A 20,201-nucleotide genomic window follows, 5' to 3' on the forward strand; every position below is an offset into this window, starting at 1 on the left:
ACAAAGTAATTATACAAAAAAAAAAAAATTCATAAATCAATTAAAATATTTAAATTTTATGTTATAAGAACATTGAATGAGCATTAATTACAATTTTTAGGTTACCCTAATAATAATAATAATAATAATAATAAACGAATGAAACGAAACGAAACTTTACTGACACAAAACGAAAGAAACATATTTCGTAAAATTTTTACCAAAGTTTGGACCTCCTCCTCACTGCTTGATACTTCCTGGCTATGCCCTTGGTCTTGCCATCCTTTCTTTCATGACAATTCTCGCTGAAAATTGAAAATGTGATTCATAATGGAGGTAGGGAAGTTATGACTTTTTCTCATTAAAGAATTATTTTTTGTCTTCTGCTACATGCATACTTAGTGCCTTTCTCGTAATTTTGCCTTTCTTAGTTGAAACTGATTGGAGTTTTTTTTAAGGAAAAAGTTAGTGGCTGTCCAGAATTCCTTCTATATTAGAAACAAGAATACAAAAAAAATCTTTATGATGTATGTACTAGTGATGGGACAATTCCAATATTTTTCCCGATTCCGATACAATTACCGATTCCGATTCTTTATAAATCTCTTCTTTAACTATAAGATTGTTATTTCCCCTGATTTTCGTAAAAACACATGTTAAACATACAGATATTTTCCTAAAAGTCAAAATACAATTGTAGAGAGTCATCTGTTGATTTTAACTTTATTTGTACTTGAAAATCAATATTTATTATTTTATCATTATTACCAGCAATGGAAGGTTTTGCTTGAAACAAAATCAAATAAAAAAAGGACAATTAAAAGAATCATTTTGGCATCGGAAAATAGGCATCAGTTTTTCCGATTTTGATACCGATTCCGATACCCCCAAATCTTCCGATTTTACTGATTCCCAATTTCAATTAATTGTCCCAACACTAGTATGTACCCATGACGGAACGGAAAGATCATATTCTAAAAATCATATAAATTGATTAAGTAGTTTTACTTTTATAAAGAAAATCATTTTTAAATAATTTTAAACGATTAAGTTTGAATTATTTTGGAGTTATCTACTCTTGTTTCTTCAATATGGCGATTCAAGACAGTCTCTTTTTGCTTACTCATAAAATTTGGCTTTCGTTCTGTCACAGGTACGTAAATCATATGGATTTATTTTTTGCTTTTTAATAAAGGGGAAATTTTGGACAAGACCCAAAAGGTTGTTTTTGCAAACGTCTCCACACAAAACTGGAGAAATTCCTCTCTTGATTTCTAGCTTTTCTTAACATTGGCTACTCACATCACTACCTTTTAATTCTTTGATTAAAAAAAAAATAATTAAAAAAAAAATAATTGTTGGGCCACCAACTTCGTTGGATTTAGACTTTAGAATTCACCCTTGTCTGTGTATCCATTCGTCTGTTCGTTCCCTAAATTCTCAATAACTACCCATTACATTTTTCTGAAATTTTACATGAGGTTACAACTATCCAAGGGAGAAAATGTTACATTCTCGGATTTTTGATAAAAATTCTGGTTGGGTTCCCGAGGGGGTCAAAATGGCCAAAAATAGCACTTTCAGGGACATAGAATCTTTTCCGACCATTAGATTTTGCTGAAAATTACCCAAAAACAAGACCACATGGTTATATATCTGGAAACCTAATATTTGACCCTGGGAAAATTCTTGGGTTTAGCGCTAGGATGTTTTAGGGATGAAAAACACCATTTTTGGGGTAATTTTTATTTTTCTCCCAAAATTCATACGTTTGTCTAAATAGAGGTTTTAAATGAATATAAAAAAATTAAGGAAGTGTCATTTGGCTGTTTTAGCCTAATGTTTTACATCAGGCCAGGGTTTTAAATGGGCAAAATAGATAACAGTTCTACGACTGATTTTGGTTAACAGTACAAGGAAAGTAATGGACAAAGGTGAATTCTGAGATCCAAATCCGACTACATATCATTTATTATCTTCTAAATATTTTTGTTATTTCTTTTCTAGGAACAAAGTAAAAAAGAAGTCGAAATCCGATATATCTGATAGCGATTCAGAAAGCAATGATGGAGTAGCAGTTTGGATTGAAAAAGATAGTAAGTTTTTCAAATATTCTAACAACTGGATATTCTCCACTCTATAATAAAGTCCAATGTGTATTTATTTGTATTTTTATATATAAATGAATATTTATTAGGATCGATTTTACTACTCTATAATAAAGACCAATGTGTACTTATTTGTATTTTCATAGATAGATTTTACCACTCTATAAAAAAGACCAATGTGTATTTGTTAGTATTTTTATATGTAATTAAATATATATTTAAATCAACTTTACTACTGTATAATAAAGACCAATGTGTATTTATTAGTATTTTTATATATAATTAAATATATTTTTAAATCAATTTTACTACTGTATAATAAAGACCAATGTGTATTTGTTAGTATTTTTATATGTAATTAAATATATATTTAAATCAATTTTACTACTGTATAATAAAGACCAATGTGTATTTATTAGTATTTTTATATGTAATTAAATATATTTTTAAATCAATTTTACTACTGTATAATAAAGACCAATGTGTATTTGTTAGTATTTTTATATATGAGTGAATATATATTGAAATCAGTTTTACTACTGTATAATAAAGACCAATGTGTATTTGTTAGTATTTTTATATGTAATTAAATATATATTTAAATCAATTTTACTACTGTATAATAAAGACCAATGTGTATTTGTTAGTATTTTTATATGTAATTACATATATATTTAAATCAATTTTACTACTGTATAATAAAGACCAATGTGTATTTGTTAGTATTTTTATATATGAGTGAATATATATTGAAATCAGTTTTACTACTGTATAATAAAGACCAATGTGTATTTATTAGTATTTTTATATGTAATTAAATATATATTTAAATCAATTTTACTACTGTATAATAAAGACCAATGTGTATTTGTTAGTATTTTTATATGTAATTAAATATATATTTAAATCAATTTTACTACTGTATAATAAAGACCAATGTGTATTTGTTAGTATTTTTTATATGTAATTAAATATATATTGAAATCAATTTTACTACTGTATAATAAAGACCAATGTGTATTTGTTAGTATTTTTATATATGAGTGAATATATATTGAAATCAGTTTTACTACTGTATAAAAAAGACCAATGTGTATTTGTTAGTATTTTTATATGTAATTAAATATATATTTAAATCAATTTTACTACTGTATAATAAAGACCAATGTGTATTTGTTAGTATTTTTATATATGAGTGAATATATATTGAAATCAGTTTTACTACTGTATAATAAAGACCAATGTGTATTTATTAGTATTTTTATATGTAATTAAATATATTTTTAAATCAATTTTACTACTGTATAATAAAGACCAATGTGTATTTTTTAGTATTTTTATATATGAGTGAATATATATTTAAATCAATTTTACTACTGTATAATAAAGACCAATGTGTATTTGTTAGTATTTTTATATATGAGTGAATATATATTGAAATCAATTTTACTACTGTATAATAAAGACCAATGTGTATTTGTTAGTATTTTTATATATGAGTGAATATATATTGAAATCAATTTTACTACTGTATAATAAAGACCAATGTGTATTTGTTAGTATTTTTATATATGAGTGAATATATATTGAAATCAATTTTACTACTGTACAATAAAGACCAATGTGTATTTGTTAGTATTTTTATATATGAGTGAATATATATTGAAATCAATTTTACTACTCTATAATCGACAATTATTATGTTTTCTAGATAAACGTGGCCTTGATGTCACTTTTCGGTTAAAAACAGCAAATTTTGTTTTTCGTAAATAAAATAACTACTTGATCAATTTTAGTGATTTTTGGAATATAAAATCTTAATTCTGTGACAAGTAGGTGCAATATAAAATTTTTTTTTTCATTTTTGTTTATCACTATAAGTGCCAATCTGAATAAGCACCTTAAGTTCTTTTCGGTACATAGATAATCAATCTTTCAGTTGTAAAATTGTTAATAAATCATTTTATATTGTTGATCTCCATAAAATCGTTTTCATCCATGATATTTCTTCATATTTGTGTCTTACGACTAGCAACCAACTTCACAACAAAATTTTTCAAACCGTTGCTTTATCCTTTCATATTTATTTTAGTGTTGGAAAAAGATGAAGAATTTGACGATGATCCGCTGGGCCCTTCACCTTTTGTACAACAGACAGAAATGCAAAGCAAAATCAAGTAAGTAATCTTAAGAATAATTTTGAAGATGGAAGGTAATCTTTAATATAAATCTTACCTAGCTGTTTAAATGTATGTATGTATGTTTGTATGTCTGCCTATGTCATGTGCTACTGGTACCATGTAACCCAGTACTACCTGCCTCATGGTCCGGTCACCGGCGACTAAACTGGTTCCCCCACCAGACTTGTTTGGTGAGGAGGGCGGCTAGTCTCCCTGAAGGATTAAAAACAAGACCTTCCAAAGGGAGAATGAACTCTTTTTCTGGGTCAGCGGCCAACTAGCACCGTGTATATTTGTGTGTGTATATGTGTATTGGGGTGGAGAGGGCTCCCGTAAGCCGTGGTGAAGGCAACCTTTCTAGGAGAAGCAAATCTCTGATTTAAAAAACCATAAAGCGGAAGACCATTACCCGCATTAAGCTGGTCTGCAGTTTAATTTGTTGCTGGCTATCTTGCTCTTGCTTGTTGCTGGATCTCAACATTTTGAACCGAGAGAGAGACTTAGCTGTCGTACAAAGCTAAGACTCTGTAACATCATATTTGTATAGATACTCCCTTAGGCATTTGGGCTTATGGATTTTAAATGTCTGAGGGAGTGGCACTCGTCTGACAAGACGTTGCAATCATCATGTCTGCCTAAAACTTTCGACAGAGGCGGTAGATTTCACGAGATCAGTATCATTTTGAAGCTTGACCCTTTGGACGACAAATATTGAAAAATTGGCTAAAAACATTAATTCCTTCACCCCTAACTGGGCACTTTTCTACAGGAAGGGGTGGCTTTTTTCACCGATATTTTCGAAAGTCATCCCGTCTTTTTGATTGCCTAACTTTAATTTAAACCTTCTCCACTTCTGGTTTGGTGATGGGGGCAACAGCAAAGACATCACATTTTTTTTTTTTCACGTTCTTTTCCTTCGTGGTACGGGTTCGAGCCTGTCTGCCTGCTACCATTTTTTTTTTTTTTTTTTTGCCCCACACACACCTCCAAACACCTGAGCAACACCAAGCACCCAGGCTAATGAAATATAACAATTAACACGATTGAAAATAATTTACTCCATGTAAGAATTATTTTCAACAACAAGCACCCATGTTTGCCCAGCTGGGCAAACTTGAGTCCTTGTACCGGAAAAATATCCAGTAAATAAAATGTTGTGTAGTAAATCGTTATTTTTTGCATTTCTTTTTTTTTTTTTGCATTTCCATACACCAAACATGGATATAAATATCACTAAAACATTCGCTGGGTCATAAACTTCATTTTGAACTGCCTGCCTGCCTCTCTCTCTCTCTCTCTCTCTCTCTCTCTTTATCTCTCTCTCTCTCTCACTCACACACACACAGTAAATCGAACTTACTAAGGGAGATAAAAACTTCCGGTGAATACCGGAAAAGTATCCAGTAAATCGTTATTTTTTTTTGCATTTCCATACACCAAACATGGATATAAATATCACTAAAACATTCGCTGGGTCATAAGCTTCATTTTGGTACCTTACTTGCCTGAGTGGATTGCCTGTAGGCTGAGACAAACCGTGTCACACACACACACACACACACACATACACACACACAGTACGAAAATTTATAATAGGATTTATTTTGTATGTCGAACAAAATTTATTGAACAAAGTTGACATCTTTTATCTCTCTGTTCCTGCTTTTCTTTTTTCTTTTACCCTTTCCTTTCTCTTTCCTATTTTTTCTTTTACTCTTATTCACCCCAAACAAGGCAAGTGACACTTGGATGTAAGGGGCTACTATTTGGAACTATGTAAGAAGTTGAGCAGCGAGGTCTCTGCATGTCAGTACAATCAGGGACATAGTAGTTTGAGGGAAGAAACTATTAGCTTAGAAAGCTTTCCGGTATCTAGTGCTCTCTCCAGTGAAGGGATGGAATTTTGCTATGTGTCAGGTTAGTCGAGGGCATTTATTTTGAGGGGGTAAAAGTACTATAAGTTCGTCAGAGCACCATTCTATTAAAATACTTGTAAAACAGGCTCAAGAATGCAACATTGCGGTGATTTGACAGAGATTAGAGTCTCTTCTTTTTCTTTTTTTTTTTTTTTTGACACTATCTAAGAGTGAGAGACTAGTTGATACACCAGCCCAGATGTAGCAACAATACTCCATACATGGGTGAATAATATTTTTGTAGAAATATAAGATACTCTCAGGTGTGAGTTATTTTCTAGCATGGTAGAGGGAAACCACCTTCTTTGCAGCAACTTTGGCATTGTCTTCAATATATTTGTTCCAATTCATGTTGCATGTGAATGTTAAGCTGAGAAGTTTGAACCAAGAGCTCTCCGGTAGTGATTCATGGTGATCAGTGGTTGAGAAGATTTCTTGTAATTGATAAAGGAAAGATGCTTAGTCTTGGCAACATTAAATGTGACCATCCAATTACATGTCAATTCCACTAAAGATTGGAGATCATTTTTTTAAGATTTCAGACATTGGCTTAGATAAGTGTTCACTCATTTCCCCCTCGTGTCTTATAAAATATAGTGTTATCAACAAATGTACTCATCTCAGGGACAATTTTATTAGAGAGATCATTTATGAATATCAGGAATAATAAAGGTCCAAGGATCAACCCCTGAGGCACACTTGTATGTATATATCATGTTGTTTGGACATACAACCATCAAGGACAACGTTGACATTTTTTTTCTTGTCTAAGAAGGATCTAATTACATTGTTACAGCAGCAACTGGAGTCAAAAATCAAAGGACACAAGTATAACTGATGAAGAATACAATTTTATTTTGGCACACGTGTTCTGCATAAAACAATTATACATACTTCAACGTGAAAAACTGAAACAAACACAAATGCACTCATAAATATTTTGAAATAGGAAAACACCATAAAGTAAAATATCAGATTATTTGAATCGGATGAATTTCGAAAACTCCTGTACTTACCTCTTTTTGCCTTGCTAGTGACCCATGAAGACGTCAGTCTCGCATGCCGGTTGATTTGAAAAAGGCCGAATCTGCGCCAGGCAGTGTTCATGACAAAAGTTCCTCTGACACCCTCAGACACTGGTGTTCACTCTAAAAACTATACTGGCTGAAACGCAAACACCTACATTCACATATATTAAGTCTTCGTTCAGTAGTACCGTATGATTTAATTTTCATGAGAAAATTTAAATATATCAATGGCTACTGCACTAGGTTCTCCTGCCTTATCCAGTACATTGTATACATGTTCAGAGATTACAGTTAGGATATCTGCAGTAGAACTAGTTTACCTAAATCCATACTATTGGTCTAAAAGAAGTTTTTCTTTCCTTTTTCCTACTCCTTCCCTATTCTTTTCCTACATATTACATTCTAAATTAAATAGGATCTATCGTTTACAGATAATTTATGTATAAAATATATGCCTATAAAAAAAATTAATCGAAAAATCATACGTATACAAAACGTGTTTCGCAAGAGTTATTATGTTGTACCCCCCCCAATAAATAATCCATTTTTTTTTTTTTTGACACCTTCTCTTTTCTTTCTTATCTCCTCTACTTCCTGGTGCTACCAGATCAGGCTGTCTGAAAATACTAGCTTCCTGACCTAAAGGTCCTGGATATGACCTAAAACTATATCCGATAGTGAGGCCCCACCTTGCAGGCTTTGGGGAGTGTGGAGCCACCCTTTAATTGTCATTGCTCCAGGACCTGGGAGCAATGACAATTAAAGGGTGGCTCCACACTCCCCGGAGTGGTAGTACCTGTTAGGTACCGACTTGCAAAAAACAAATATATTCTATTAAAAAAAATTTCTTCAAAATAACCGGATTCGGCATTAAATAACCAGGAAAGGGTTGATATGCCGTAAAACAAAAACAACCAACCAATCAACCAACCAATCCTGACCTAAAATGCATCAAACATTGAAGTTTTTCATTTCCCCTTTTGCAAAACTCAATCATGTTTTGCAAAGTAAAAAAATAAAAGCAGCAATTTTCCTCTACAAGACTAAATAAATATTTGAAAAACTTATTCTTTTCAGCATTAAATAACATGAAAAGGGTTGATATCCTGTAAAATAAAACAACTAAATCAAATCTCCTCTACTCTTATCTTTTTTTCCTTCACTCTTTCTTTTTTCTCTACTCTTTTTATTTTCCTTTCCTTCTTTTCTGTGTTTCTCTAGTAATAATCAGATGTGGATGTCTAAAAAAATAAAGTTAAAAACGGTATTTTCCATATAAGGGAATGGAGAGGAGAAAGTAGAAAATTCCATTAAAAGTTCATAAAAACTAGAGTTAAGGCAATATGTCACGATATTGAAGTTGCTACAGATGTGTAATGAATAAACTGATCAAATCTGTCTCTTTTTTTTCTAAACTATGGGGAAAAAAGTCAGTCTTTGTGACAACTGCTGGGATATTATTTATTTATATTTAAATTAGAGAAGAGTGAAACCCTCATATGATTTTTCTGAATTTTTTAGATGAGAATTGGTTACTCGTATTATTTCGATCCATCAGACTACTGTTCTCATCTTGAGTGTCATTTTCACAATGTTTTGGTCAAAGGTTACATCGACCGAAACGTGAAAATCACACTCAAGATGAGAACAGTAGTCCGATGAATTCAAATAATACCCATATGGTTTTTGATAACTTTATGTACTAGCAGGCCACCTGGCATTTCCCAGGAGTAAAATACGCTTAAATATGATATTTTAATTTATGCAGATTTTGTATTTACAGATTTATTCTCTATTTATTATTATATTGTACCCAATATATAGTAGTGATTTCAAAAGTTAAAAAATAAAAATATGACTTGAGTGCCATCAGCTAGAATCAAAACCAAAACATGTAGCTTTCCAGCTTTATTTGTTATCCTCTGAGCTAAGTCTACATGCATATAAAAACTTAAAAAATAACCTTGTTAAAGAGATAAATGTATATTTGTATGTGCGTAGAAATAACATGTTTAGTCGACTTATGCCTGCCAAGTTCAAATTTTTTTCAGTTTTGACACTTTAGCAGTTATTTTGACCAGTTAAAAAATAAATCGCATTTATTCCATAATTTCAAATGCTGTATTTATCAAATTCAAGTCTGTAGGCCAAAAATTGGTTGGTGGACTGTTCTGCACATAGAGAGAGACAGACAGACATGATCACTTTTATATATATATATATATATATATATTATAACCACTATTATTACTATTATTATAACAAGTATGCCTTCAGGCCAAGATCGCAGTGTAGTATCTGTTTTGGTGCTGCACCTCACTTTTTCTGTCCTCGGTCAGTGCAGAAGGAGTCCTTCATGACTGAGACAATTTTTATTTTTTTTTCTATCCAGAGTGCCCCTTTTTGGGGAGCTATATTTTGCTCACATTAAAAACTGACCATGTGTCTAACTCTGCCCTCGTGGAGAGGCAAGTAAATAAGAACAACTATTATTAAGAAGACAACAATAATGATAAAGGAGAGAGAATTAATTACTACTACATATCATAAAACCAAGACTTCAGCTGATTATGTGATGAGTCACTTGTCCTAAGATTCCTAAACTGTCACATGATTTGATCAACCAATCACAGCTTAACAAATCAAGTCACTTGTCCTAAGATTCCTAAACTGTCACATGATTCGATCAACCAATCACAGCTTAACAAATCAAATCCCCCCACCCCCACCCCCAAATACTAAAAATTATTGGTTTTATAGTTTTTCTTTATAGAAATAAAACTTATATTTTATTATGGAAAAAATATTGAGTAAGAAATTATTGCTGATTTATCTTTTCCAACTGCAGTTATGGTAAAGCTTTACTTCCCGGAGAAGGTGCTGCAATGGCTGCCTACATTGCTGAGGGAAAACGAATTCCTCGTCGAGGAGAAATTGGTTTGACCAGTGAAGAAATTCAATCTTTTGAAGAAGTTGGTTATGTAATGAGTGGAAGCAGGTATGTGATTTGACCATTTTACATCACTTTTAACCAATGAAAGCCTTTCATGTTTTTTATCTATATTTATTCATAAAAATATCTGATAAAATATTGTGTCAGTGTAAATGTATGATTTATAGAATAAAACAAAGAAAAAATCATTTAATATAGAAAATTATAAATGAAAATAAAGACTCCTGAGCAATACCAGATACATACAGCTATTACACACAATACACACACATACATATATAACATGTTTTTGTGCGTGTATATATATATATATATATATATATATATATATATATATTCAAGCAAATATTAAATGCAACGGAGACACTTTGCTTAATGATTCTTTTTTTTATAATTTTTTGATTTTCCGTATAATCTTTTTTATATCAAAATCAAAAATATTAATAAAAGTTCCATAGTTGTTGCTGTCACAAGTGCTTTCGATTCGTCTACGAATCATCTTCAGGTGTTAAAGTAAAAATGCGAAGGAGCGAAAATGAGAATAAAACGTGAAAACTAAAATATACAGTAAACGGCGTTAGGTCATGATAAGTTAAAATATGTAGAATCGATGAAAAGTTGATTAAAAATATTAGGTTGATTAAAAATTTGAGGATTAAAATCTGCAAGTTTGTGGACACTATTAACAAACTCTGTCCACTATGAACCATGCAAGATATTTTAGAACGTTACTGTCTTTCTTGAATGCAATATCATTTATAGTGGGTTGAAGGGTTCTAATATATGACGCTTCAAGAATTTTTAATTTTTTAATATGTTGCATGATTTTTATGTTGTCAACGAGGACCTTTCTAAGATTGGAGGGGGAACAGTTATGTTCTTTTATAAAATGTTTATATATAGAACTAGTATTATTTAAATGCATGGTTATTCGCTGGGACAACGTTGTCGTTGTATGCTTAAAAAAATGTCTAAAAAAAGATTATACAGAAAATCGAAAAATTAAAAAAAAAAGAAGAATCATAAAGCAAAGTTTCTCCGTTGCATTTAATGATATTTGCTTGAATGAAAAAATGCGGCCTAAATATACCAATTTCAAATTTATATATATATATATATATATATATATATATATATATATATATATATATATATATATATATATATTCATACAGGTACTGCTAGTATATATATATATATATATATATATATATATATATATATATATATATATATATATATACACACTAACTGTACCCGGTTATGCATTGCTGTGGCTCAGTTTAGTTTAAAAAAATTGGGAACGCCAGATACATACAACTATTACACACATACATATATAACGTGTGTGTGTGTATATATATATATATATATACTAGCTGTATCTGGCCATGCACAATTATCGCCCTTTAACTCTGGCAATATCATTCTTGGCCATAAGGGGACGATACAGCCACCTTCACTTCCGATTTCTATCATTCATTCTCTTTTCACTCAACCCCGCAACAAATGCAGATGTGACAAAATCACTTTCCGGTTTTGGCAGACAGCCAAACCGACAATCAACCTCTCATCAAAGACTCACGCAAGTAATGTTATTCATTAATCATCTTTTGCTATGAACTGTTAATTTGTAATTAGATGTAAATAAATTTACTTTAATTGTAATTATATATCGGCAGACTTTGTCTTCATTTCATGGTAAGGACACCATGCGATTTTTCCCTTAATTTCCGACTTAACAATAGAGGATGGGATTGCCAACTACACATTTAAAGGCAAACCCGTCCCCTACAATCCTTCAATTACCATAAGAAATCATATCATCGCTAATCTATTTTAAACCCATATTTTTGACAAAATGCAATAGGGGAGGTTTTAAGGAAAGAAAAATTTAATTTATAAAATAAACATGAAATATACAATGAAAAAATGGTGTTTGTAAAAAATACCCAAATACTAAACTATTTCAAATAAACAGATTTGTCAGTTGAAAGGCTGATGCGGGCTCAAATGTTTTATTAACTTTGTATCTCTTACGAAAATTTTAAAAGTTGGACTGTCATCTTTGACAAATCATGTGATCTGTCACCTGATTAGGGATGGAATGGGGAATTAAAAAACTAAAATTTGGATAAAAAAAAAAATGGGGAATGAGGATGGACAAACTAAAAATAAAACCTAAGCTAAGTTATGAACCTAAATAATGTGTTTGTTATGTACATATGTCATGTAATCCGTAGTATTTCATATTACCTGTAAACTTGGCCCTGTCGGTGGGGCATTAGAATACGCCGACTGCCCCCCTGCAGAGGGTAAAAGTCCCAGAGTGGTAGTACCTGTTAGGGTCCCAACTATGGGTTAAATAGAAACCGACGTGAAAACAACAAATATATTCTATTAAAAAGATTTTTCTTCAAAATCTTTAAATTCAGCATTAAATAACCCGAAAAGGGTTGATATGCCATAAAACAAAAACAACCAATTAACCAACCCTGTAAACTTCCTCTTTCGAAGGAACCTCGCACAGGGTTAATGCTACACTAGGTATTATCGGTTTGTTTATTTATTTTTTTTTTATCCCTGGCAACACTGATTATGTACAACTAGTAAGCCATATTATTCCCTCTTGCTGACACTTGGTTGTATTTTATTTTTAATTTCAGACATCGACGTATGGAGGCTGTTCGTTTGAGAAAAGAAAACCAAATTTATAGTGCAGATGAAAAGCGAGCTCTGGCCAAATTCAATCATGAAGAACGAGCAAAACGAGAAACAAAAATACTTTCCCAGTTCCGTGAAATGGTGCACAAGAAAATCCAGGAAAAACAATAGAAACTCGTCTTTCATTGAAACAATTCTATTGCACATCATCGGAATTTTTTACTTTTGTTCTTCATGTTTCTGTTATCCTGCTTCATCTCTTTTTTGTGAAATTTGTTAACGTCTATGGTTGGTTGGTTCCAGGTATGCAATGTTTGTGCGTGCCACATAGTTCTTCATAAATGGAATCTATAGAAGTAGGGCTACTTGTCCAGAATTCCCCTTCATTAGAAAAAAAACAAAAGTAAAGAAATACCTGTATGATGTATGTGCCCATGACGGAAAGAAAATATCATATTCCAAAAATCACGTTAATTGATCAAGTCATTTTATTTTTATAAAGAAAATCATTTTTAAGCGATTAATGGGAATTCATAGCCATTACAACAAAATTCTTGCAAGTTTGAATTATGATATCTTTTTTTGTGAGACTTTTTTTTTACAAGTGAATCATTGCTTATTAAGGTTTAGAGGCCACTCGAGGATAAGGTTAATGAGAGAATACCGGTAATGGTGGAAATTGAGTAGAAATTGATTACTAACAAGGACAATTCCACAAGAATTTGTTCATGTTGGACTTGACCATTTTTCAAAATTGTGTCGCAAGACAGTTGCTGCTCAGTTATTCAGAAAATTTTATTTTCTTAGTTGAAAATAAAGGTTCTTGTCTACATTTGGGCCTATAAAAAATTTTCTTTCCAGAAAAATCTTTATGATGTATGTACCTGTGAGTGCATGAAGATGTCATATTCCAAAAATCACGTGAATCGATCAAGTGGTTATTTTTATTCAAGAAAATCAAATTTTATGACACATTTTATCGAATGATTAGTGCGCCATCTTAATTACAAGTGATCGGGAATATAGAATCAACAAGGGCAGAAAAATCGATTTTGAAAAAAAAAAAAAAATCTTTCCACCTTCGAAAAATCATTTGAAATTACCACTTTTACAGGTTTTTGGAGGCGCTGAAAACAAAAATAATGTTTATGAACACAATTTAGCATAAAATGAGCCCCCCCCCTTCTGTGTTTACATGGGGGGGGGATGATTTTCTTAAATGAAAAAAAAAATACTTGATCAATTTTTGTGATTTTTGGAATTTGAAATCTTTGTGTGGTGACAGGTATGTACATCATATAGATTTTTTTAAAGATTTTTATTGAAAAAAATTTTTTTTTATATAGGCCCAAAGGTAGACAAGCACCAAAATAAAACTACTTGAATCAATCCATGCGATTTTTTAAAATGCAATATTTTCTTTCTTTCCATCGCAGATTTATCTTTATTGTTGTCTTTTATTAAATAATATGGGGGAAAATCTAGACAAGCACCGAAGTGAGTTCTTTGGTTGTTAGCTGATATGGTAAATTTGCATGATTGTTAGGTATAGTTTATAAGGAAAAGCGGATGTTTGTGTATTGGCTCGTGTGAGATAAAAAAAAGAATAATAACTTATCTGGCTTTGGTATGTGGCTGGTTAATAAGGTGTACCATGACTGTTCGCCAACACGTCTGTGTTGTTGTCGTGAGGTTGGTTGGTGATGCTGTTTTGTTTCCTTCTACTCAAGTAAGTTTTATGGCTTTTTGTTTTAATATCTTTTAATAGTCTCACAAAGAGGCAGTTTAAATTCAGGTGTCAGATTTTTATTGGTCAGGCATTCCAATCCTTTTCTTTGTTTATCCAATCAGAATTTTGAATTTTCCTTTTTAGATTTGGATTTATATCTGATCAGCAAGCCCATCTGGCATTGCTTGAGGCAAAAGTGTAACATAACTTCTATTTCTCTCTCTTGCCCCTCCTCCATTTTCCCTTTCACCTCTTTTTTTTTCTTTGCTCAGCCCATTCCTATCTCTGTACACACACACACACACACACACACACACACACACACACACACACACACACACACACACACACAAAAATTGAATTGGTAGAATGGGAAATAATCTATAATATAAATGTCACCTGTCTGTTTAAATGTATGAATGCATGTCTGCCTAAAAATTTTGACAGAGGCAACGGATTTTCATGAGATCAGTATCGTTTTGAAGCTCGACCCTTTGGACAGCAAATATTGAAAAATTGGCTAAAAACATTAATTCCTTCACCTTCAACTGTGCACTTTTCTGCAGGGAGCGGTGGCCTTTTTCGCCAATATTTTTGAAGGTCATCCCCTTTTTTTGATTGACTAGTCTTAATTTAAACCTTTGTCATTTCTGATTTGGTGATGGGGGCAACAGCAAAGATGTCACTTTTTTTTTTTTCACACTCTTTTTATCCTTCGCGGTATGGGTTCAAGCCTGCCTACCTACTACCACTTTTATTTATTTTTTTTGCTCAACACACATCTCCAAACACCCGGCAACCCCGGGCACTCAGGCTAGTTAAAAATAAATCAAAGTTATTTCCCTTTAGTGACTAAAAAAACAGGCTGTATCAGAAGACGCATGTATGCACACCTTGATAACATTAAATCATATAAATGGGCATTTGACCCCCAAATATTAAATCTTTCTTTCTGTTTTTTATATATATATTTTAGATATTATACATCTGGGATTATATAGATAAAATCAAAACGTGGATTCCATGAAAAAAGCTTCTTTCTTAGAACTGCACGCCTGTGGAACTCTGTTCCGTCTGCCTGCTTCCCACCTGACTACAACCTGGATGTCTTCAAGTCCAACGTTAACAAATTCCTAATGAACCGCCCCCTTAAGTAAACACTTCATCAAATCTCCACACTAACGTACTGTACTTGCAATAATCCTTATCCCTGAGTGGCTTCTGGGCCTTGATAAGTGGTGACCACCATGACCCCCCCCTCTCAAAAAAAAAAAAAAAACAAACAAAAAAAAAACAAGTTTTAGCTCAACATACAAACAGACTTTATATAATAGATTTATCACACAAGCCACAAAGATGATAGTTTTCAAAATTCATAAATTAATGGTTTTATTTTCGTGGGGGAGATAGTTTGTGATGGATTACTACAAGACTATCTTAACCACAGTTGGGATAGATGGTGTAAGTTCAGTTTTCCTTGTCATTATTGAAGGTTGAGAGTCTAGTCTATTTATAGGGGAGGAGAGGTGGATTTGAAATTTAGGACTTTTGCTTGGATTACTTCAAGAGTTACACAAAGATTCATGAATGAGCCAACAACCATTTGCATATTCAATGATAAGGATTACTTAGCTGCCACAACTATTTGCATCCAAGCGTTTTCAGGTTCATACCAACTTGGTTTTTCTTCAGAAAGCTACCATCTTTTTCACTGCAGGCAAAACAGACAAGGCAACATTTCACCAGATGAAAATGATTGTCTTGATCGAAGGTAGTGGAGAATTTGTTTCCCCTGTCAGTTTCACTAAAGGATTCATGCTTTTTTCCAAGTGTATTGGTGAACGATAGGAAGATCAAACAAACAGTCTGCACTGATATTCATTGATACCTCCACTTAATGTTTAAAACTCAAGTTTATTTTTGCAAATGAGTTTTAGAAAAGTGACCATCTTTCTTGCAAAGTATATTTGTTTTACTTTCTACCCCGTTCAACAATGCCACTGTTGCTGACGCTATTTCTATAGATTTCTTCTCTTTTGTTGTCTCTCGTGGTGGTGCACTAGCTCATAAGTATAAAAAAATAAAATAAAACCCAAAAACCCAAACTCTAACATATTCTGAAAATATCAGTTGCACTCTGAGTGTGACACCATCAATCCTCTACACGCTTAGGGTCACATCTTAGTAGTCATTTGCCGATGCTTCTTTGTCATTGATTAATAAATTCATTTCCCCATCTACTTCAAGCCATAACCTGCATTCTACTGTGTCCAATTTGCAATTCTCCTCCACTGTAATAGTCGTCAAATCACAAATCCAAGACTGTCTGCAACTTTCACAAAACTCAGTCACTTCCAAAACGAACTCTAAAATATATTAATCTCCATTGTTCAATCCTTTGGCCTAAAATAACTCCCACACCTTCCTGAACAATACTATTTCAACTACCTTTTCTGTGTATTGGTACACAACTTCCTATGTCTTTGTTCTGCTGATAAAACTATTTCCTCTATTTTTGTTATGTTGTTTTCCTCTTTTTTGCTTTCTAACATATGAGGGAGGGGAGACACACTGATTGTATCACATATGTATGAATCTGCTTCGTTGGAGTCACCCTCTTGAATGTCATTGTTCTTCGTTGAAGTCTTCTGTCTTCAGATATATTGATGATCACGAATGATATAGAATACTTAAAATATAAATTTATTAATTCAACTTCACAACAATTATTACATGTTCCTACGACTGTTCGTTCCATTTTTCATGTGACCGTGAAGAGAGCTTTGCATCTTACCAACCCACCTGACTTTACTACATTTCAACACCTCTCTCTCTAACTTAACATGCCATTTTATTTAACCAATCATAACTTTGTATTTCTCAGTATTCCCCCCTTCTTCCCACCCACCCCATTCCATCTAACATAAATATAATCATTACTGTCGGTTATGTTAATCATGTTTAATAAATGCCGATAATCTTGTTTGTAAATACTGCAAATAAATGAATATTTTTCTTCATTGTTGTTATGTTTTTTTTTGTTTTTTTTTTGTTATAAATTTTTTTCAGTTGCTGTAATAGGCAGAAATATCATTTTTACTCTTTTTTTCATCCCAAACAAGACATATTGACACTTGGAACGTAAGGGGCTACTACAGTAGAACCCCGGAATACGGTGAACCTAGGATACGTTTTTTTCAGGTTATGATATGGAATACAATGTTTTTCCGGACCCTGGTTACAGAATTTGCTCCGCCTTATAATGTTATTTGATTATATACATGAGTATTATATACTGCACTATATTTTGTTACTAATTTTTAATGCTGTATCACGGGGGTTCTACTGTATTTGGGATTGTGTCTAACAGGCTAATGTGGTGAGTTGAGCAATGAGATATCTGTTCACATTACATTTAAACTTCTGCATTTTAGTACAGCCAGGGTAGCAGGAAACAAGGAGGGCATTACAAATCCTAGCAGTACAAGTTACAAAACTATCAGGGTAGAAGGCTTTTCAGCATCTAGGGACCTCAAAAACAAAGGGGTGGAATTTTGCTGTTTGTCAAGTTAGTTGGGAGTATGTACATCAAGGGAGCAGAAATACTAAGAGTTCATCAGAGTACATTTCATTAAAGTACTGTTAAAACAGACACAGAGATGCAATATTGCAGCGATGGGACAGAGGTTGGAGCTTGACCGATAGTGTGGAACCTATTAGATTTGAGATTCTTTTTTTGGGGGGTCCTGTCAAAGATTTAGACTAATAATAATAGATGTATCTACCTAGATGTGGCAGCAATATTTCATGCATGGGTGAATTATGGCTTTGTAAAGATGTAAGATACTCTTTGGTGTGAGTAATTTTCTAGCATGGTAGAGGGAGCCTGTCTTCTTTGCAGAAGTTTTGGCAATGTCTTCAATGTATTTGTTCCAATTCATGTTAAGTTTAATAATATTTTATAGAAAAACGTTTTTAAATAAAAAAAAATTCTGTTAAAGCAATTATAGTCTGACAAAAAAAGGAATTTAAAATTTTTCTGATTTAAATCTTCTTTTAAATTATTAGATTATATTCTTTTTTTTTTTTTTTTTGCCTATTTGACAAAATGGTAAAAGTGTTTGCTAATGGGCCGGGAGACTGGGGTTCATTCCTCAATCGAGTCATATCAAATAGTTGAGAAATGGTACTTGATGCTCCCTTGCTAATCACTCGGCATTATGAGGGGAAGATCAAGGGTAAGTGGAGTAATCTTGGGAATGTAATGGCGTCCTCTTCTACACTTCAGCTTTATAGCTAATGAAAAAGGAGCTTTTGGGTTGCCCTCGACTATAGTCGGTCACTTAACTTTTTTAGGTTGTAATTGTTTTTATAGAATTTTTTATTTTATTAAAATCAAACAAAATATCTTTTTAATATCATTTTTTTTTCCACTCTTCATGAAAATGTAGAGTCAACTATATATTGGATATTACCAGGTAACCCCCAGGAAGAGAAACATTTGATTGGTTGCGCATACACACACACACACACATACACACACACACACACACACACACATGCAGATGGATTCCATGTGAGAAATGTGGGACTTTCCACTATTGTCTATTGGAGTTCATAATTTGACCCAGAAATATGTGAGAGGATATCGGTCAAAGGATTGAAACAATGGGCAATGGGAAATATTAAACATTCCAATGGTAAAAGAATGTTTATATAAATCGTCACAAAGAGAAAATGGGGCAGTCAGAGAGAAGCAAGATTGTCACATTTCTTCACTGCCAACATCCGACCCAACCACGTACCAACTTCACACACTTTCAGTAGTTTTCTGGAAAAGACCATGAACATCCCAGATGCACCCGTGACATGTTTGTTCTCACTAATTAGTACACAAATTATGAAGAGCACCATTTTTAAACTGTTTGGTAACTGACACAACATCTCCTTTCTTAATATCCCAGAGACTAAGATACAACATTTAACAATTACAAAATGCCTCTCCAACCACCGATATTAATGATAAATAACACCCTACTTGAGAATTCTTCCTTCAAACTGCTCGGCCTACAACAGGCAATATGAACAATACATTGAGGACATTGTAAAGGCTGCTGCAAAGAAGGTGGGTTCCATCTATCATGCTAGAAGACTACTCACACCTGAGAGTGTCCTGTACCGCTACAAGTTACTCCATGCATGGAGTATTGTTGTCACATTTGGGTTGGTGATCTGCCACTGGCTTCTCCCTCTTGGATAGGGCCCAAAAAAGAGTTTTTAATCTAAACCCACTTTGTCAACTAAGTTCCAACCCCTGCCCCATTGTCGCAATGTTGCATCTGTGTGTGTGTTTATCAGATATTTTAATAGAATGTGCACTAATGAACTTGTTGCACTTGTGCCTCCTCGACGTACATATCCCTAACAAACTTGCTTAGCAACAAAATCTCACCCCTTCACTGTTGAGGTCTCTAAATGCCAGAAAGCTTTCTAGTCTAATAGTTTCTACCCTTGAACAGCTAGACTTTGGAATTTCCTTCTTGCTACCGGCTTCCCTAACTGTACTGATATGCAGAAGTTTAAACGTAACATAAACCAACATCTTATTAATCTTTCTTTGGCATGGTCCCAAATAGTAGCCCCT

The 20,201-nt window shown here is 32.7% G+C and overlaps 1 protein-coding gene across 1 annotated transcript in view; it reads left to right on the forward strand.

The window, feature by feature from the left end:
• The window catches only part of LOC145246664 (uncharacterized), a 43,373-nt gene extending 29,475 nt beyond the window's left edge, over window positions 1-13,898 (forward strand). The window contains exons 7-10 of the mRNA XM_080108375.1: window positions 1,987-2,075; window positions 4,180-4,264; window positions 10,060-10,209; window positions 12,831-13,898. Of these exons, the coding sequence (XP_079964501.1) occupies window positions 1,987-2,075; window positions 4,180-4,264; window positions 10,060-10,209; window positions 12,831-12,999 (493 nt within the window). The 3' untranslated portion in view covers window positions 13,000-13,898. The remainder of the gene's footprint in view (window positions 1-1,986; window positions 2,076-4,179; window positions 4,265-10,059; window positions 10,210-12,830) is intronic.
• The last annotated feature ends 6,303 nt before the right edge of the window (window positions 13,899-20,201 follow it).

This window comes from Euprymna scolopes, chromosome 24 (genome assembly GCF_053919585.1).
Source record: "Euprymna scolopes isolate OS-2025 chromosome 24, ASM5391958v1, whole genome shotgun sequence".
Lineage (NCBI taxonomy): Eukaryota > Metazoa > Mollusca > Cephalopoda > Sepiida > Sepiolidae > Euprymna > Euprymna scolopes.